This window comes from Artemia sp. Qi Xiang Cuo, chromosome 19 (genome assembly GCF_049724085.1).
Source record: "Artemia sp. Qi Xiang Cuo chromosome 19, ASM4972408v1, whole genome shotgun sequence".
Classification (NCBI taxonomy): Eukaryota; Metazoa; Arthropoda; class Branchiopoda; order Anostraca; family Artemiidae; genus Artemia; species Artemia sp. Qi Xiang Cuo.
In genome coordinates, this window is record NC_142812.1 from 29,393,491 (window position 1) to 29,407,178 (window position 13,688).

At 36.0% G+C, this 13,688-nt stretch overlaps 1 protein-coding gene across 2 annotated transcripts in view; it reads left to right on the plus strand.

Annotated features, from left to right (window-relative positions):
- Positions 1 to 12,214, plus strand: part of LOC148940705 (uncharacterized) — a 59,699-nt gene extending 47,485 nt beyond the window's left edge. The window contains exons 5-7 of one of the 2 annotated variants that reach the window (XR_016143368.1): positions 1,415 to 1,560; positions 8,739 to 9,582; positions 9,618 to 12,214. Coding sequence is in view for 1 of the 2 variants with exons in the window: in XM_089105255.1 (XP_088961381.1) it covers positions 1,415 to 1,560; positions 8,739 to 8,924 (332 nt within the window). In the remaining variant the exon portion in view is untranslated. Of the gene's footprint in view, positions 1 to 1,414; positions 1,561 to 8,738 lie in introns of both variants that reach the window. The other variant, XM_089105255.1, reaches the window with a different exon arrangement.
- The last annotated feature ends 1,474 nt before the right edge of the window (positions 12,215 to 13,688 follow it).

A 13,688-nucleotide genomic window follows, 5' to 3' on the forward strand; every position in this document is an offset into this window, starting at 1 on the left:
AAAAGGTCTGTGTAGAATCCAAGCCTGATTATCTGGCCATTGACGCCAGCTGGCCAATCCCCCTCTGCTCCCGTCGTACTTTCAAATAATCCTTACAATATTAATATGCACAACCCTACAAATCAGCGTGATTTTGTCAAGAAACTCGGCTGTGCCGACTAGCTTCGGGCTAAGATTATAAGAACCGAGTACACAGGTATTATTAAAATGGACACTGGTTTTGATCTTTCTAAAATCTGCAACACGTTTTAGAAATTCAAGAGTTGTGCAACTGAAGTTAAAGACAAAGGACGACCTTGATTATGCATTGAAGTTTGGAGTGAAGATCGAATATTGTTTAATTCGGGACACTCGACCGATCGAAAAACCCTAGCAGTGTCTCAACTGCCAAGGATTCGGACATTTCGCTCAGGAGTGTTCAAACCCGAACAGTTATAGTAGATGCACGGGCAATCAGAGCAATAAGGATGAAGCGTGCCAAGTAGACACGAAATGTGCAAACTGTGGGAAAAATCACAGGACTAATAGCTTGATTTGCGTAGAAATGAAAAAGTACCTTCCCGCTCAAGGCCAAAGAAACAATTTTACAATCCTAGGGCGTTAAAAATATGTATGTCAGTAATTATACCAGAATATAAATGATACCCGTGAAAAACTAGATATTATCGAAAATATTTATAGTATTTTTGATATTTTGGGTTTTGCTGAGCACCTTTCTAGTGAACATAATGTGTCATTGTTAGAACTTTCACCTTATTTTCTGCTTTTTCTTTGGACTCGCATCTGGCATCACAACTGTCAGACCTACGGGTGGTCTACTCATTGTAGTAAATTAAAGTTCGGAGCTTCTTTGCTAGATTTGAGTGATGATTGTATTGCTGTTGAGCTAAGATGTTTGGTATGGGTGTGTATTTATATGCCGACTAATTATCGTAACCTCATTTCTGATAAAAACTTCGCATCAGCTTGCACATCACTATCAAAGATTCTCCATAAAAGTCAAGCTACTAACAGGTGACTGGTCGTTTGTGGTGGCTTCAACAGGAATCTGAATGATTCCTCACTGCCGCTTACACAAATGCTTCTCTTGTCACTTCCGCTTGGTATATCTGTCCTACCTAAATCTAAGCCTTTCTCGTGCGCTCATAATTCCGGGTCAACCCTAGACCTCGATTTTGCCCTGTATATATATATATATATATATATATATATATATATATATATATATATATATATATATATATATATATATATATATGCAAGAAACTAACATTTTTTTTAGTCCTGCAATGGGTTTATTAACCTCCTGGTTTATCGTATTCAATGAGTTAAAGTTAAATGTCTGATACTTATTTTCGTTTTCATCGTCGTTATTTGTATTTTTTATAAAATTGCACATTGAATTACTTTTTAGACTTGCAAGAAGCTCACAACGTTTCTAAGCGGATATATCTATCCTCAGAAATATGTCTTTCTGGTACAGACTGGAAAAACAAGCATAGTTCAATTATGAGTTTGGTGGACCGTTTTAACCAAAACATTTCTGGTTCTAAGAAATTGGTAAGTTTTATGGTTGTTATTTATCACTATATTTCCAGCAAAAATGTACTAATAAAACAAATACAGCTATCGAAAAAAAAATAATGGTAAAATCAGCTGTGAATCAATATTGTATATGCTACAACAGTAGGGGTACTCTGAATGATTGGAAGCAATTCGAAGTTCCTAATTAAGTTGGAAATGAACTTTAATTGGTTTTATAGACAAAAATAATTACACTTAGAAGATTGAAAGAGGGTGCATTCGACTTAAAAGTTCCAGTGCCCTTTTCTAAGAGACCAAAAAGATTGGAGGGTAACTAGCCCTTCTCCCACGACCCTTTTTTTCCTAATGTTATCTGATCAAAATTTTAAGATTGTCACTTTGTTCAGTATAGTTGAAAGGTCCAAGAACTGTGTCTTTAAGGGTAACATGTGGGCCTCTCCCCACAGTCTGTGGGGACTGTGCTCATTATTTACGTATGGTATTCGTTATTGGGAAGTATACAAACATTTTTCAAAGAGGGGGGGGTTGCGCTTGGGGTCGGTTTGCATAGGGAGAATTTCCGGGGGGTGAACTTTCCAGGGGAAATTTTACACCGGGGGATTTGACAGAATTGCTTTTCGAAATTTTTTTTATTTGTTATGTTTTTTCTTTGCCTACTCAATTTTACATATGGAGATATCCTGGGAGAATTATAGAATTATACGAGGGCTTTTTTCAGCGTTTTTGGATTTCTGGGAAAAAGTTTCCATGGAAGGGGGATTTTCAGAGTTGTTAAGAAAACGACTTTTTTTTTTTAATGAGAGTAAGCTAAGAAGAATCTTTCAGGCTAAATCGTAAGCAAGAAATTTTACAGGGGGGGGGGGGTTACAGCAAAGATGGAACTGTTTGGAGGGAGTTTTACGTGGGTGGGTGTATTTTAGGTGTAGGAAATTTCCACGGAGTATTTTTCTGTGATAGGAGGGGGGGGAGATTTTAATTGAGGGTGACCCAGATTTACGGACATTATTTGAAAACTATCAGAAATTGAATTTAAAAAACAAGTATTTTTAAGTGAAAGTAAGGAGCAACATTGAAACTCATAACGAACAGAAGTTATTCCGTATATAAAGCGGTTGCCACCCTTCTCAAGACCTTGCTCTTTATGCTAAAACTTTTACCACTTTTGAAAAAGCATCCTATTCTAAGTAAATGGTCCTTGTGTTTCAGGAGCCATTCTTAAAAAAAAAAAATTGGGACAAACAGTCAAACATTAGCGTAAAGAGCTAGTGAGGAGGGGAGCAACCCCTTCGTAAAATTTCTGCGGAATAATTACTGCTCGTTTTGAGTTTTAATGCTGTTCCTTTCTTTCAGTAAAAAAATTTTTTGTTTTATTTAATCATTGTCAGAGGCAAAATATTTAGCAGTAGGGATACAAACCACTCTGTCATTCTTTAGTTTATCAATGGTGGGTGGAACCATTTCACTGATATGAAATAGAGTTTGATGCCTCACTGTCAAGTTAGTTCAAACTCGTCGAAACACACATCATTTTCAGTTGAAAAAATATGAAATGACTCTTGGGCGTTCAGGATAAAAGTCGATCAAATCCAGAAGGTAGCTATTGAGAAATTGGCTTCCGAGGTTAAGTGACTAAAAAAGGGAATTCTTTACTGTCGGTTACAAGACGTAACTGACAGTTATGAGACTGATTTGCGATGAGAAATTTGAGAAGAAAGATAAGTTTTTTGCAAATAACAAGAAATAGGAAAAAGGCGAAGATTTTATGCCAAACATATATAATAATAATAATAATTTATTATAAGCCAAAAAACAGGCCATACAGAACAGTATTCTTAATTACACTCCACAATAAAAATTACATAAATATCAAGTTTCACTCATTGATGTCAACGCTTCATTTACATAATTACATAACTGCCTGATTGTCCTTTTTACAGTCGTGTTAAGGATACCCCGGAACACCAAGTTAACACCCACAAAAAACATTTACCATAATAGAGAAGTTTCTGGCACTCGGTGAGAATAGTGGCCACATCCACAAAACCTAGGGTATATCTGGGGCAACAGTAGTCTACATCTGCATCTGAGGCCACGCTTTTTCTTTCAATTACTCTTTTACTATTTTCTTAGTGACAGACAATTCGCTCAGTTCTGAAACCAAGTCCTCAATGGCTACCCCGGTAATGCTAGTTAAAAATAATATTTAAATCGAAGTATGTCTTCTGCATGGTAATAAAACTTCAATTTTCCAGATGTTTTAACTGCCTTGCTCCATATTTGGACTTCCTGGTCTTTTATTCTTTCTATAATCATAGCCAAAAACGGCTCACCCTGATCTGAGGGTCCTAGCCCCTCATTCCAAATATATGATAATCCTAATCCATCTAAAACATTTTTTACTTGATACGGCCACGATCTTTTCCGTTTCGACCGTAGCATCTCCACATAAGCTGCTTTTGCTAACCTATCTTCTGGCAGACTTAGAACTTTTAGCCAGTACCGGATCATCTGTGCTAATCTACTCATTCTCAGCGAAAATATACCTAGGTCACCTTTTATTGCCTGATTGTGGGTCGTTAAGTGAAGACCAATTAATCTCTTAAAGTTTTGCAGCTGAATTAATTCCAATTGTGGTGCCGGGTCATGCCCCGGGAGTTCAGTTCCATAAAGGATAGTAGGCAAAACTTTAGAATTAAAATCATTTTTATGCATTTTTATATATTTTATACTTGAATGCCTTGAATTAAGTAAAATGGCAGCTGAAACTGCTTTCTCTCTCTTAATCATCTCTTTTACATGCTCTTTCCATCCTCCATTTGCTGAAAGTGTTACTCCCAAATATTTAAAATTTTCGCTCTCTTTTACTTTTTCACCTTTATAATAAAATTCTACTTTTTGATCATCCTTATTCACACGAATTCCTCTAAAAACCACAATCTCAGTCTTTTTGATATTCAACACTAGTTTCTTTCTATCTAAATATTCTTCTAATATACTCAACAAGATTTGGAGCTCCTCTGGTGACTTGCCTATTAACACCGCATCATCAGCAAAAAGCAACAGAGATAACGTCAGGTTCCCTAGTGACACCGTAGGGGCCCATACCTTTTTAAAATGGTCAAAAATTTCATTTATATACAACGTAAACAACCTAGGCGAAACACTACTACTCTGGTTTACTGATTTTCTAATTTCAAACGGCGACGATAATCCGTTCCCTAAAACTTTAACTATACCAAATTTCTTTCTATACATATCAGCTAATATCCTAACAAAAAGTCTAGGTAAGCCTACCTTGAACAGTTCTAAGAACAGGAAATCCTATCAATACTGTCGAAGGCTTTTTCTAGATCCAAAAATGTAACGTTCAACCTATTCTTCTCTTTTATATATTTATCTACAAGGACCTGTGAGACTAAGACCCTATGAACAGCATTATATCCATCTTGAAACCTTGCCTGCTCCTCCTTCAATATCCTATGTTTTTCTCGCCAATGAGTTACTATATCATCTAGTATTCTTTCTAATAATTTGCTAAGAGTAGGTATTAAAGAAATCGGTTGATAATTACTGTGATCCGCTGGGTTTCTTTTTTGAATACCGGCAAAATCAAGAATTTTTTCCACGGCGAGGGCCATTCTCTAGAAGCCAGAACTAAGTTGAAGATAACCAAGAAGATGGGCATAGATAGAATTTGCAATTGTTTCAAGATCTTTGTTGGGACTCTATTGCTACCAGGTACTGATCCACCATCCATGGCGCTTATGCACTCTTTTATTTGTTTTTTTGATTTGGGTTTTATAAGATTATGATGTGCTCTTTTAGAGGGAGGCTGACATCCTTTTCTATTCGTTACTGTACCAGCAATCGAACGAATAGTTTTCCTGGACCACGCGGTTGTAGTATCTCGGCCATGTTTTTGGGTCAGGTACTTTTGGCTGAGCTATGGAGGTCCCTTTTTTTATCTTTCTCCAGAAAGACTGCATATAACTCTTTTCATAAAACTGGATCAGCTCTTCCTTACCTTTTTGAATAGCCAGTCTCTTCTTCTGTTTTAAAAGGCGTTTATACTCCCGGCGAACATTTTTAAACCTTGTTACTAGTCGACGCCTTTTTTCCTTTTTTTCCTCTTCCCTCAAAATCTCCAATTGTTTAATCGATTCTAATTTTTTTATTCTACATTCCTCATCAATAAATTATATATCCTTACAACCTCCTTTATTTCCTAGAACTGGGCCTGCTATTTCATGTAAAATCTCAGTGAACTCTTCTATCAATCTATCTTAGTTATTTACCATCTCTAATTTACTTGGACACATAACTACATTATCCTCTGAAGATGCTTCAATTAACTTACTTTTTTCCTCTGTAGACAATTCCCTAGGAATTTGACGTCTAACATTTTTATTATAAATCTGATTTTCCCTTGAAATATCCCTCCCATGGGGTGCATTCCTTGATCTAATTTCTAAAAATATCGGTAGACGGTCTGATCCAACTAGGGTAAGCAAATCCACGTTAAGGTAATTTGGATACCAGCGAATGTAACATAATCAATAAAACTTGCTTTAGCCCCAGATACACAGATAAACTCACCCCGATTTTTATCCTTTCCAAGTCTTCCATTTCCAATCAACAAACCCGATTCTGCGCATAGTGTCAGCAACCTTCTACCCCATTGATTTATTCTTCTTTTTTGATCCCTGCTAGCTCTGGGAATTCTGTAGACGGCTGGGACTTCTGACGGAATACCTGGAATTAACACATCTTTTAATTCAACTTCATCACCAATATAAGCATTAAAATCACCCATTAGTATCAATCTATCATTTTCAAAATTAGCTCTTTTTTCATCTAATTCTTTTACCAACAAATTCCACGTATCTTCATTTCGGTACGAGCTATTTTGAGGTAGAATATAAATCGATCCTATTATAATACACAGTCCATCCTAACATTCTAATCTAATGCAAATAACATTTTCTGATTTACTTTTCAGCTTTGTATAGCTTTTGAAAGACTCATCATTTATGAACACTAGAATGCCTCCAAAATAACGATTGTTAGAAGCAAACTCTCACAATACACCTTCAACATTAAAATCTCTTACTTTTGGAGTTTTACTTGGGCAATGCCAGGTTTCTATTAATGCTACAAAGTCAAAATTTGACAAATCACTTTCCACAGAACTTAACTTATTTTTTATAGCCTGTACATTCCAAGATACAAACTTCAGGGTTTGTGTATGGCCTTGTCGATGCTATTGGGCTCCGTAATCACTCGGGGGGAAAGCTAACCAGTAATAATCGCCGCTCCTAGGCCTGTTAATTCCCCTGAATTGCCAAGGCTGGTTTTTCTGTAGCTGCCTGAACGGGCGGGTGTTTTGTCTGTAAATTGGTGGCCAATTGCCTCCAGTAACCCGGCTCCTCATTTCTTTGCCGTACATTTCTAGCGGTGCGACTGTAAGTATTATCAACGGGGCTAATCTCGCTACTTTTACGACCTTTCCCTGTTCCTATTGTTTTCGGCAAGTTGCTGTTTCTTTCAACTAACCTGTTCGTGTCACTTTCATTACCAGAACAGTCAGACTGATCTGAAGGGCACTTCTGGAATGAGCTCTTGTTATTTTCATTCACATTATCGGCATTTATACCCCTGATCTCTGAGTTACTTTGCGCTGGATTAGGGGCCCTAAGTGGATGGCTTATCGTCATTTTTTTTACTTTTTGACATTCACGGCCGTATGTGTACGTTTTACCTTCAATGATATACCTATCACCTTTAAGCCGCGTATTTTGACCCTTTAATAGGGCTTGGGACAGCACTGGCTTTAAATTTTTTCTAGCCTCGCGTTGATACGTTGTGTAGTCCGGAGCAACCCCTACGCCGTTCTGTTTCAATACAAAACTTTTCCTGAGAACCTCATTTCGTAATTCCAAGTCGTGCCACTTAACTATTACAGAACCTGATCTCAGGTGGAAAGCATCCTTTATGTCCCTCCGAGAAAGCTGTAGGTTCGGGAGGCACCAGCTAAGAAACTCGCAAAGCTCATCCTTCAAACTCGACTGGAATGGACCAGTCACAGGGAAATTGTAAAACACGAGGTTATAACGCTTTATTTCTGCCTACAATGAGTCAATTTTCAGTGTAGATTCACTGAGATTGTTCCTCATTTCCGCTAGATCGTTTGAAATTTCTGATTTTGTTGTATCTAGCTGTTTACTAAAACTATTCATTTTTGCCTCTATACTGGATAAGCTGTGGGATGAAATCCAGTTTGAAATTTATTTCACGCATAAACTGAGAAATAGCGTTGGGATCCGACACATCCGGAAGTTGAGGTGGCTGGATATGGTTCCCCTCCATTTCTGCTTGCTTATTCAAGATAATTAAGATTGCCTACCTTACTCTCTGCCAGCAATATTCTCCGGCAGTAGAGTTTATTCGTTGCGTCCCGCTTTAGCCCGGGACACAGCTTTGTAGCGCTCTCTTCTTCAGTTGTCAAAGAAATTAACCTTTATCCGGAGACGCTGTTATACTGGAAGGTGTGGCTAAATTCACCCCGTCCATGCGCACCGTATTGTGTATTAATTGATTTAAACTATTAGATGATGTCAATCTGAATGACCGATGAATACTGAAGGATTATATGAAAGGAAATTAGATATCTTTTTAGTTACTCGGCAACGGCTGAAGTATCCTGCAACTCATTGCATGAATTTGAACCTAGCCCCTAACTGTACAAAGAACTACGGAGTTTGAATTAAGCTTTTTTTGGTGTCAAAACTAAGTCCCAGTGCCAGGAGAACTAACCTTTTTCATCGTATAACCAATTTTGTTGCGATCAGAATATTTTTTGCCGTAAATTTGTCAAATTCTCTTTAAAAAATTGTGTATTGTCGACTTTAATGGCCAAATTCATCTTGAAGTTGATTTATAACTGGCTTGCGACCAGGCTATGTACGCAAGATGGAGACTTTTATACTCTTGGGCCATGAATTTTATACCCAATCGCAATTCCTAACTAAATCTCTCGTTGGGAATCATAACCTTTATATACCATTTCAATTTTTATAGACTTCATAATCTTGTTTCTTTTTTTATGATCTTTCTCTGTCTTTTTTCTTTTTTTGTTTTGTAATGTCTCTTTTTCCCGTTCTTAAGAAGTGTTTGATTTATTCTCTTTCTTTTAGATAAATATGGATTCAAAGGATGCCATTTGTTGTAAATCGACTCCACTGTCGCTTCAGTGTGGGATCTGCTTATGCGAAGTTACGTCTATGAGTGTTAATTTCGGTCCAAGATCTTATCACATCGCTTGCGCAAATTTATGGGTGAATCGAATAAGTGTCAGTTTGCCATGTTTAATTTTTCCATAAGAGGATTATATTTACTGACATAGGTTGGTTTCATGAGCAAAGATCATTCAAATGGTCAAGATTGCAAGTAAATGCAAAAATCCCATACTACTGATTTAGCATTGATGGATTCATTCAAGAATTTAATAAACTGATTAAAGAAGTTTATTAAACTCTATAGGTTTTTCTTAACAAACTGAATGAATATTAACTCCAAATGAATATACGTAAATATCAAATTTGTAATAGCTCAATCAGCACATAAAATGAAAGAAGATCGCTTAAGTAAATTTGAGTATTAAGGGTGTTCGATACCATAAATGTCATATTGCGAGTCTCAGGGTTGGCTGACAGTCTCAAAGACAAAGGGTCAAATAGAAATTTTTTTCTGCACCACAGGGAGCTTCTCAATCAATTTTGGTAAAAATTGATAGAGATTTTAAATGTCTCAACAGTTGAAAAAGCTAATGAGATAATAGGTTAAAAACAAAGAAAACCTATAATCTCTTACAAATAGTTAAGCAAAACGTTGTCTATTCAGTTTATATACAGCATAAATAATATGCATCGTGTGTCCGCAAAGATTTCAAACAAGGCGGTTAGCACAACAGGAAACTTCCATACTGTCAAATTATTCAATGATACTTTTTTTTAGCTGACTTTTATGTTTTCCAAGCAGGTATACAAGAATGTATACAAGAATATTCCAAGCAGGTATACAAGAATATTTTTAGGGATTACCCTTTCCTGAACTTTCTGCTCCGCTGAATAACAAAAAAATAAAAAACACGTTTTCTAATGATGTAAGTATCATTAAATCTAAATATCTCTATCTCTGGTACAAAACGGAAGAAGTTAAATAGTTTTTCTAAGATTTCCAGGAAAGTAGGTTTGGCAAGACCGCCCAATCAATTCTAAATAGGTCGGCCACTCAAACTAAAAAATTTTATAATGGACGAGATAGGGCGATCCCTTGTGGTATTGAATGGCCTTAAAACTATGTTTGTGCACTATTGGAAAATTACAGAAAAGGAAACTGTAACGAGTCGAAGGGTGAGCGATTTGCTTATCTGGTTATTAAGTTTTAGAGTGTTAAACAATTCACTTCCTTGAAGCATAGTAGTTTTTTGCTCCTGGTACAGGAGCAAGAAACTAACAAAATCGTTAGAAAGTAGCGCATTCCAAGTGTTAGTATCGCGTATAGAAGGTCGTTGTCTTATTTGTTTGAATTATCTCCACTCCTGGGGTTTTAGTACATAGGTAAAGCAATGTTTTCTAGACAAGAGACGAATTCCGTCGTTCAACTAAGCAAGCTCTTAGCTGATGATAATAAAGTCTCAATATAAACCACAATGTTTGACAAACGCTTGGGATATTAGGAAACGAGGATTACTTGAGATAAATTTTGGAGAATTTAAATATAAATTGCCAATGTGTGGGGTTTTATTACATGCTTCTAAAAATTTACTGCTCTATTCCCTGAATTTCAGCCTACAGCGAATTATTTTGAAAAATATAATAAATTCATATTCATGATTTAAGATTCATGTGTAGAGACTCGTGAATATTTTCTTGTTCTTTCTAATGTGGATTATATACCCTACATTCCAAACTTTAAAGCACATTTACTCGTAGTATCGAAATACTACATTACTGATTTTTTTGTTTCTAATGTGAAGTTAAAAGGGCGAGATACAAATGAGATTTCAAAAAGTACTCGAGTCTATCTCGTTTAATACATTACTGCATTGTATGAAAAACAGGTTACAAGGGTAAACGCTTTGTTTTCTAACTGATAAAGTGTGGTTCCTGTTTTTCTTATAATAAAAAATCAATAATATAATTTTTATATAAAATAAAATTGAATCTGCGCCTCATTTCCACCCAATTGTAGTTAGAGAAAGATTGAGATCTTTGGTTGGTGAATACAAAGGGTGATATCCAAAGTGTTTCTAGTTAATATCTCAAAACTCGTGCACCATTGGCCTAACTGAATTTGCTTTTTAATTCTGACTATTTTCAAAGGGAAAGATGATAATACGGGTTCAGTTTTCCAAATACTCTTTTGGTTTAAAGTTCTTTTTTACTATAAAATGGTTATGGCTTGGTTAGTCTTCACAGCAGTAGCTTGTTAAATTATACCTAGTACGGCCTTTTGGCAAAGCTGGGCCTTTTAGCTTCAGTCCAGTATTAAGTAATAGTAAAATAAGAGATAAATGAATTACATGCAAGGCAATTTTTATTTGGGTTTTTCCTGATGTTTTATTCTTTATTTTGTTGGATGATGCTAAATGCTTTTTATTTTAGACAAGCTTCAATTTTAGTTCTTCTGAGTTTTTATCTTCTTCAGGGGGCTTGGGGATGACTAGCTACCAAATTCCTTTATCTTTTATAAGGTTGAAATCATTCATGTACTTCAGTGCCAAAGAGTTACAGTAACTGACTCTTGACATTTAAAGTCTGGATAACTTTTCTTCAGTTGTAGTCTTAAGTAGTTATATTAACGACGTCGGTTATACATATATAATGCAGAGGTTTCACTGAAAAGCAACTAGTAGCAACAATTTCGTTATTTCAAACTATATTAAGTTTTCGTTTTTATAGTCTGGGATGGGCTATAGCCCCCCCCCCCCTTTTTTTCTCTTAAATTTTGCACTACAATTAACATATCTGACCCTTGGTATTCTTAATCTATCTTTTTTATAACAAGAATTTACTTTTCAAGTCGCAGGAATATGACTAAAAACTAAAAAAAAAAAAAAAAATTATGGGAACCCTAGACAGAAATGCCAAGATTAGAACATATAGTTATAATGTAGTCAACATAATTATTATAATTACAACTAATAATTATAATAGTCAACACAAAAGATCTTTAAAGCAGAACAGTTTTTCAGTTCTTTTAAATTTTGGCAAGCCACGTGTGTTATTTGGTCTGTAGTTCCCACATCCTTGATTTATACTAAAAGGCTGACTAAATGTGGATTATACTATTTAAAATGATTAAATGGAAAAAATTTCTTGGTGACTGTAAATTGATTCTTTTTTTCTTTTTTCTTTTTTTTTTTTTTTTTTACTTTTTGCTTTGCTTGAAGAAATTTTGGTGAAGTCTTGGCTTTATTTGGGAACGAGCACTCACCTATGTATGGCCTTTCGTCATCAGCTCAATTATATTGTAAACTGGATCATATCAGGGGATTTGTTATGTTTCTGAATTAAGGTGTATGAGTGTGTATGATTCCGTTAAAATACATTCCAGTTGTCTGTGCTACATTTTCAAATGTATCTGTTTTGTAATCTAGTCATGAATAAAATCTGTCATTAACCTAAGTTCTCCTCCTTTACCATTTTAACCAACTTATGTTCTTTTTACCAAGTAGCTTTAAGACTTGCATCTGAATTTAGCACGTGAATGTCATGTTTGCCACAATTCTCTTGAAAATAAGTACGCTATAATTTTTTTTTCTAAAGATTATTTAGAAGTTGCTGAATATGTTAAAACTGGCCCACCCTTGACTTGGCCATAGTTTTACTTGCATTTGAATGAAGCTGTTAAGAATCAGCTTACAAAGCTTCAGGTGTCACAAGGCTCCTTGTGTAGACCAGAGGATTGGTTGGTCCGGCTTCTTGGTATCCTGCTTGATGAGAACCTTCGTTTGGGCACCACATAGCCATGGTTAGGGTTAAAGTCTCACGGAGTTTGGATATCACTCGAAAACTCGGATATACCTTTCCTGGATCTATCTTGAAGCTTTTTTTTCTGCCTTGTCCAGTCATATGTTTCGTATTGCCCCATTGTATTGATGTCTACTTTTCTTTCTGTACAGCGGGTCGCTTTCTGTCATGCATACCCAAGCGTGACGTCTGGCTATGGATATCAATCGTTCCTCGCCAAAACCACTCCTAAACCTACACTCTATTTTCATTCTCTCTTGTGCTTTTTTTTTTTTTCTTTCGTCAGCTTCATGGGAGTATTCCAAAATCTCTCCAAAAAAACTCCTCAGCTTACTTCTGATTCAGCCCCATACAACATTCGTTCTTCACATAAGATCTGCATTCCTTCTACCCCTACTATACGGTTAGATTTCAATCCCCTTATTGCTTGTCTTCAGGTTTGAAATTCCCTTCCTTCTTCAGTACAGAGATGCCACTCGTTTGGGACTTTTAAAAGGATTCTCAAGGACTATTTAGTTAAGAATCAAGCAGAACATTTGTTTTTCTTCGTCCGTGGAGGGGATGTCCCCTGAGTGCTTGTTTCATGATATATGGTGGTCTTCTCTACGCTTTGACTCCCAGGCCTCAGGTAGGGTCTCTTTTTAATCTCATATGTTGTTTGGCGATTGGTCTTTTTTGGTTGTTGCTTATATTGTATTTTTGGTACTTGAATGATATACTTCCAGCAGCTCAAGTTGTTTATGCATTGACGCACTGTAAACCGGTTTCTTTCGCTCGTTTCTTTCAACTTAGCGTGATACAAGAAAGAGAAGTGACAGAATAGAGAGAAAAATAATAATTTGGGCTATATAGTTGCACATTAGGGGGGAGGGGCAAAGTATTTGGACAGTCTGAAGTCCGAAAACAATTCTTACTTCATAATATCAGAATAATTGTTGCTAACACATTCTGCATGTAGACCCGCTGTACTTTACCCCCACCCCCCAATGTGCCAATATAGCCAAGGTTTGTTTCCAAAGTATTATATTCTTATCATACTTAGGTATATTTTATAAGGATTAACCAAACTTCACTTCTTGAGCTGCAGGGGTTATATCATACAAGTACCGT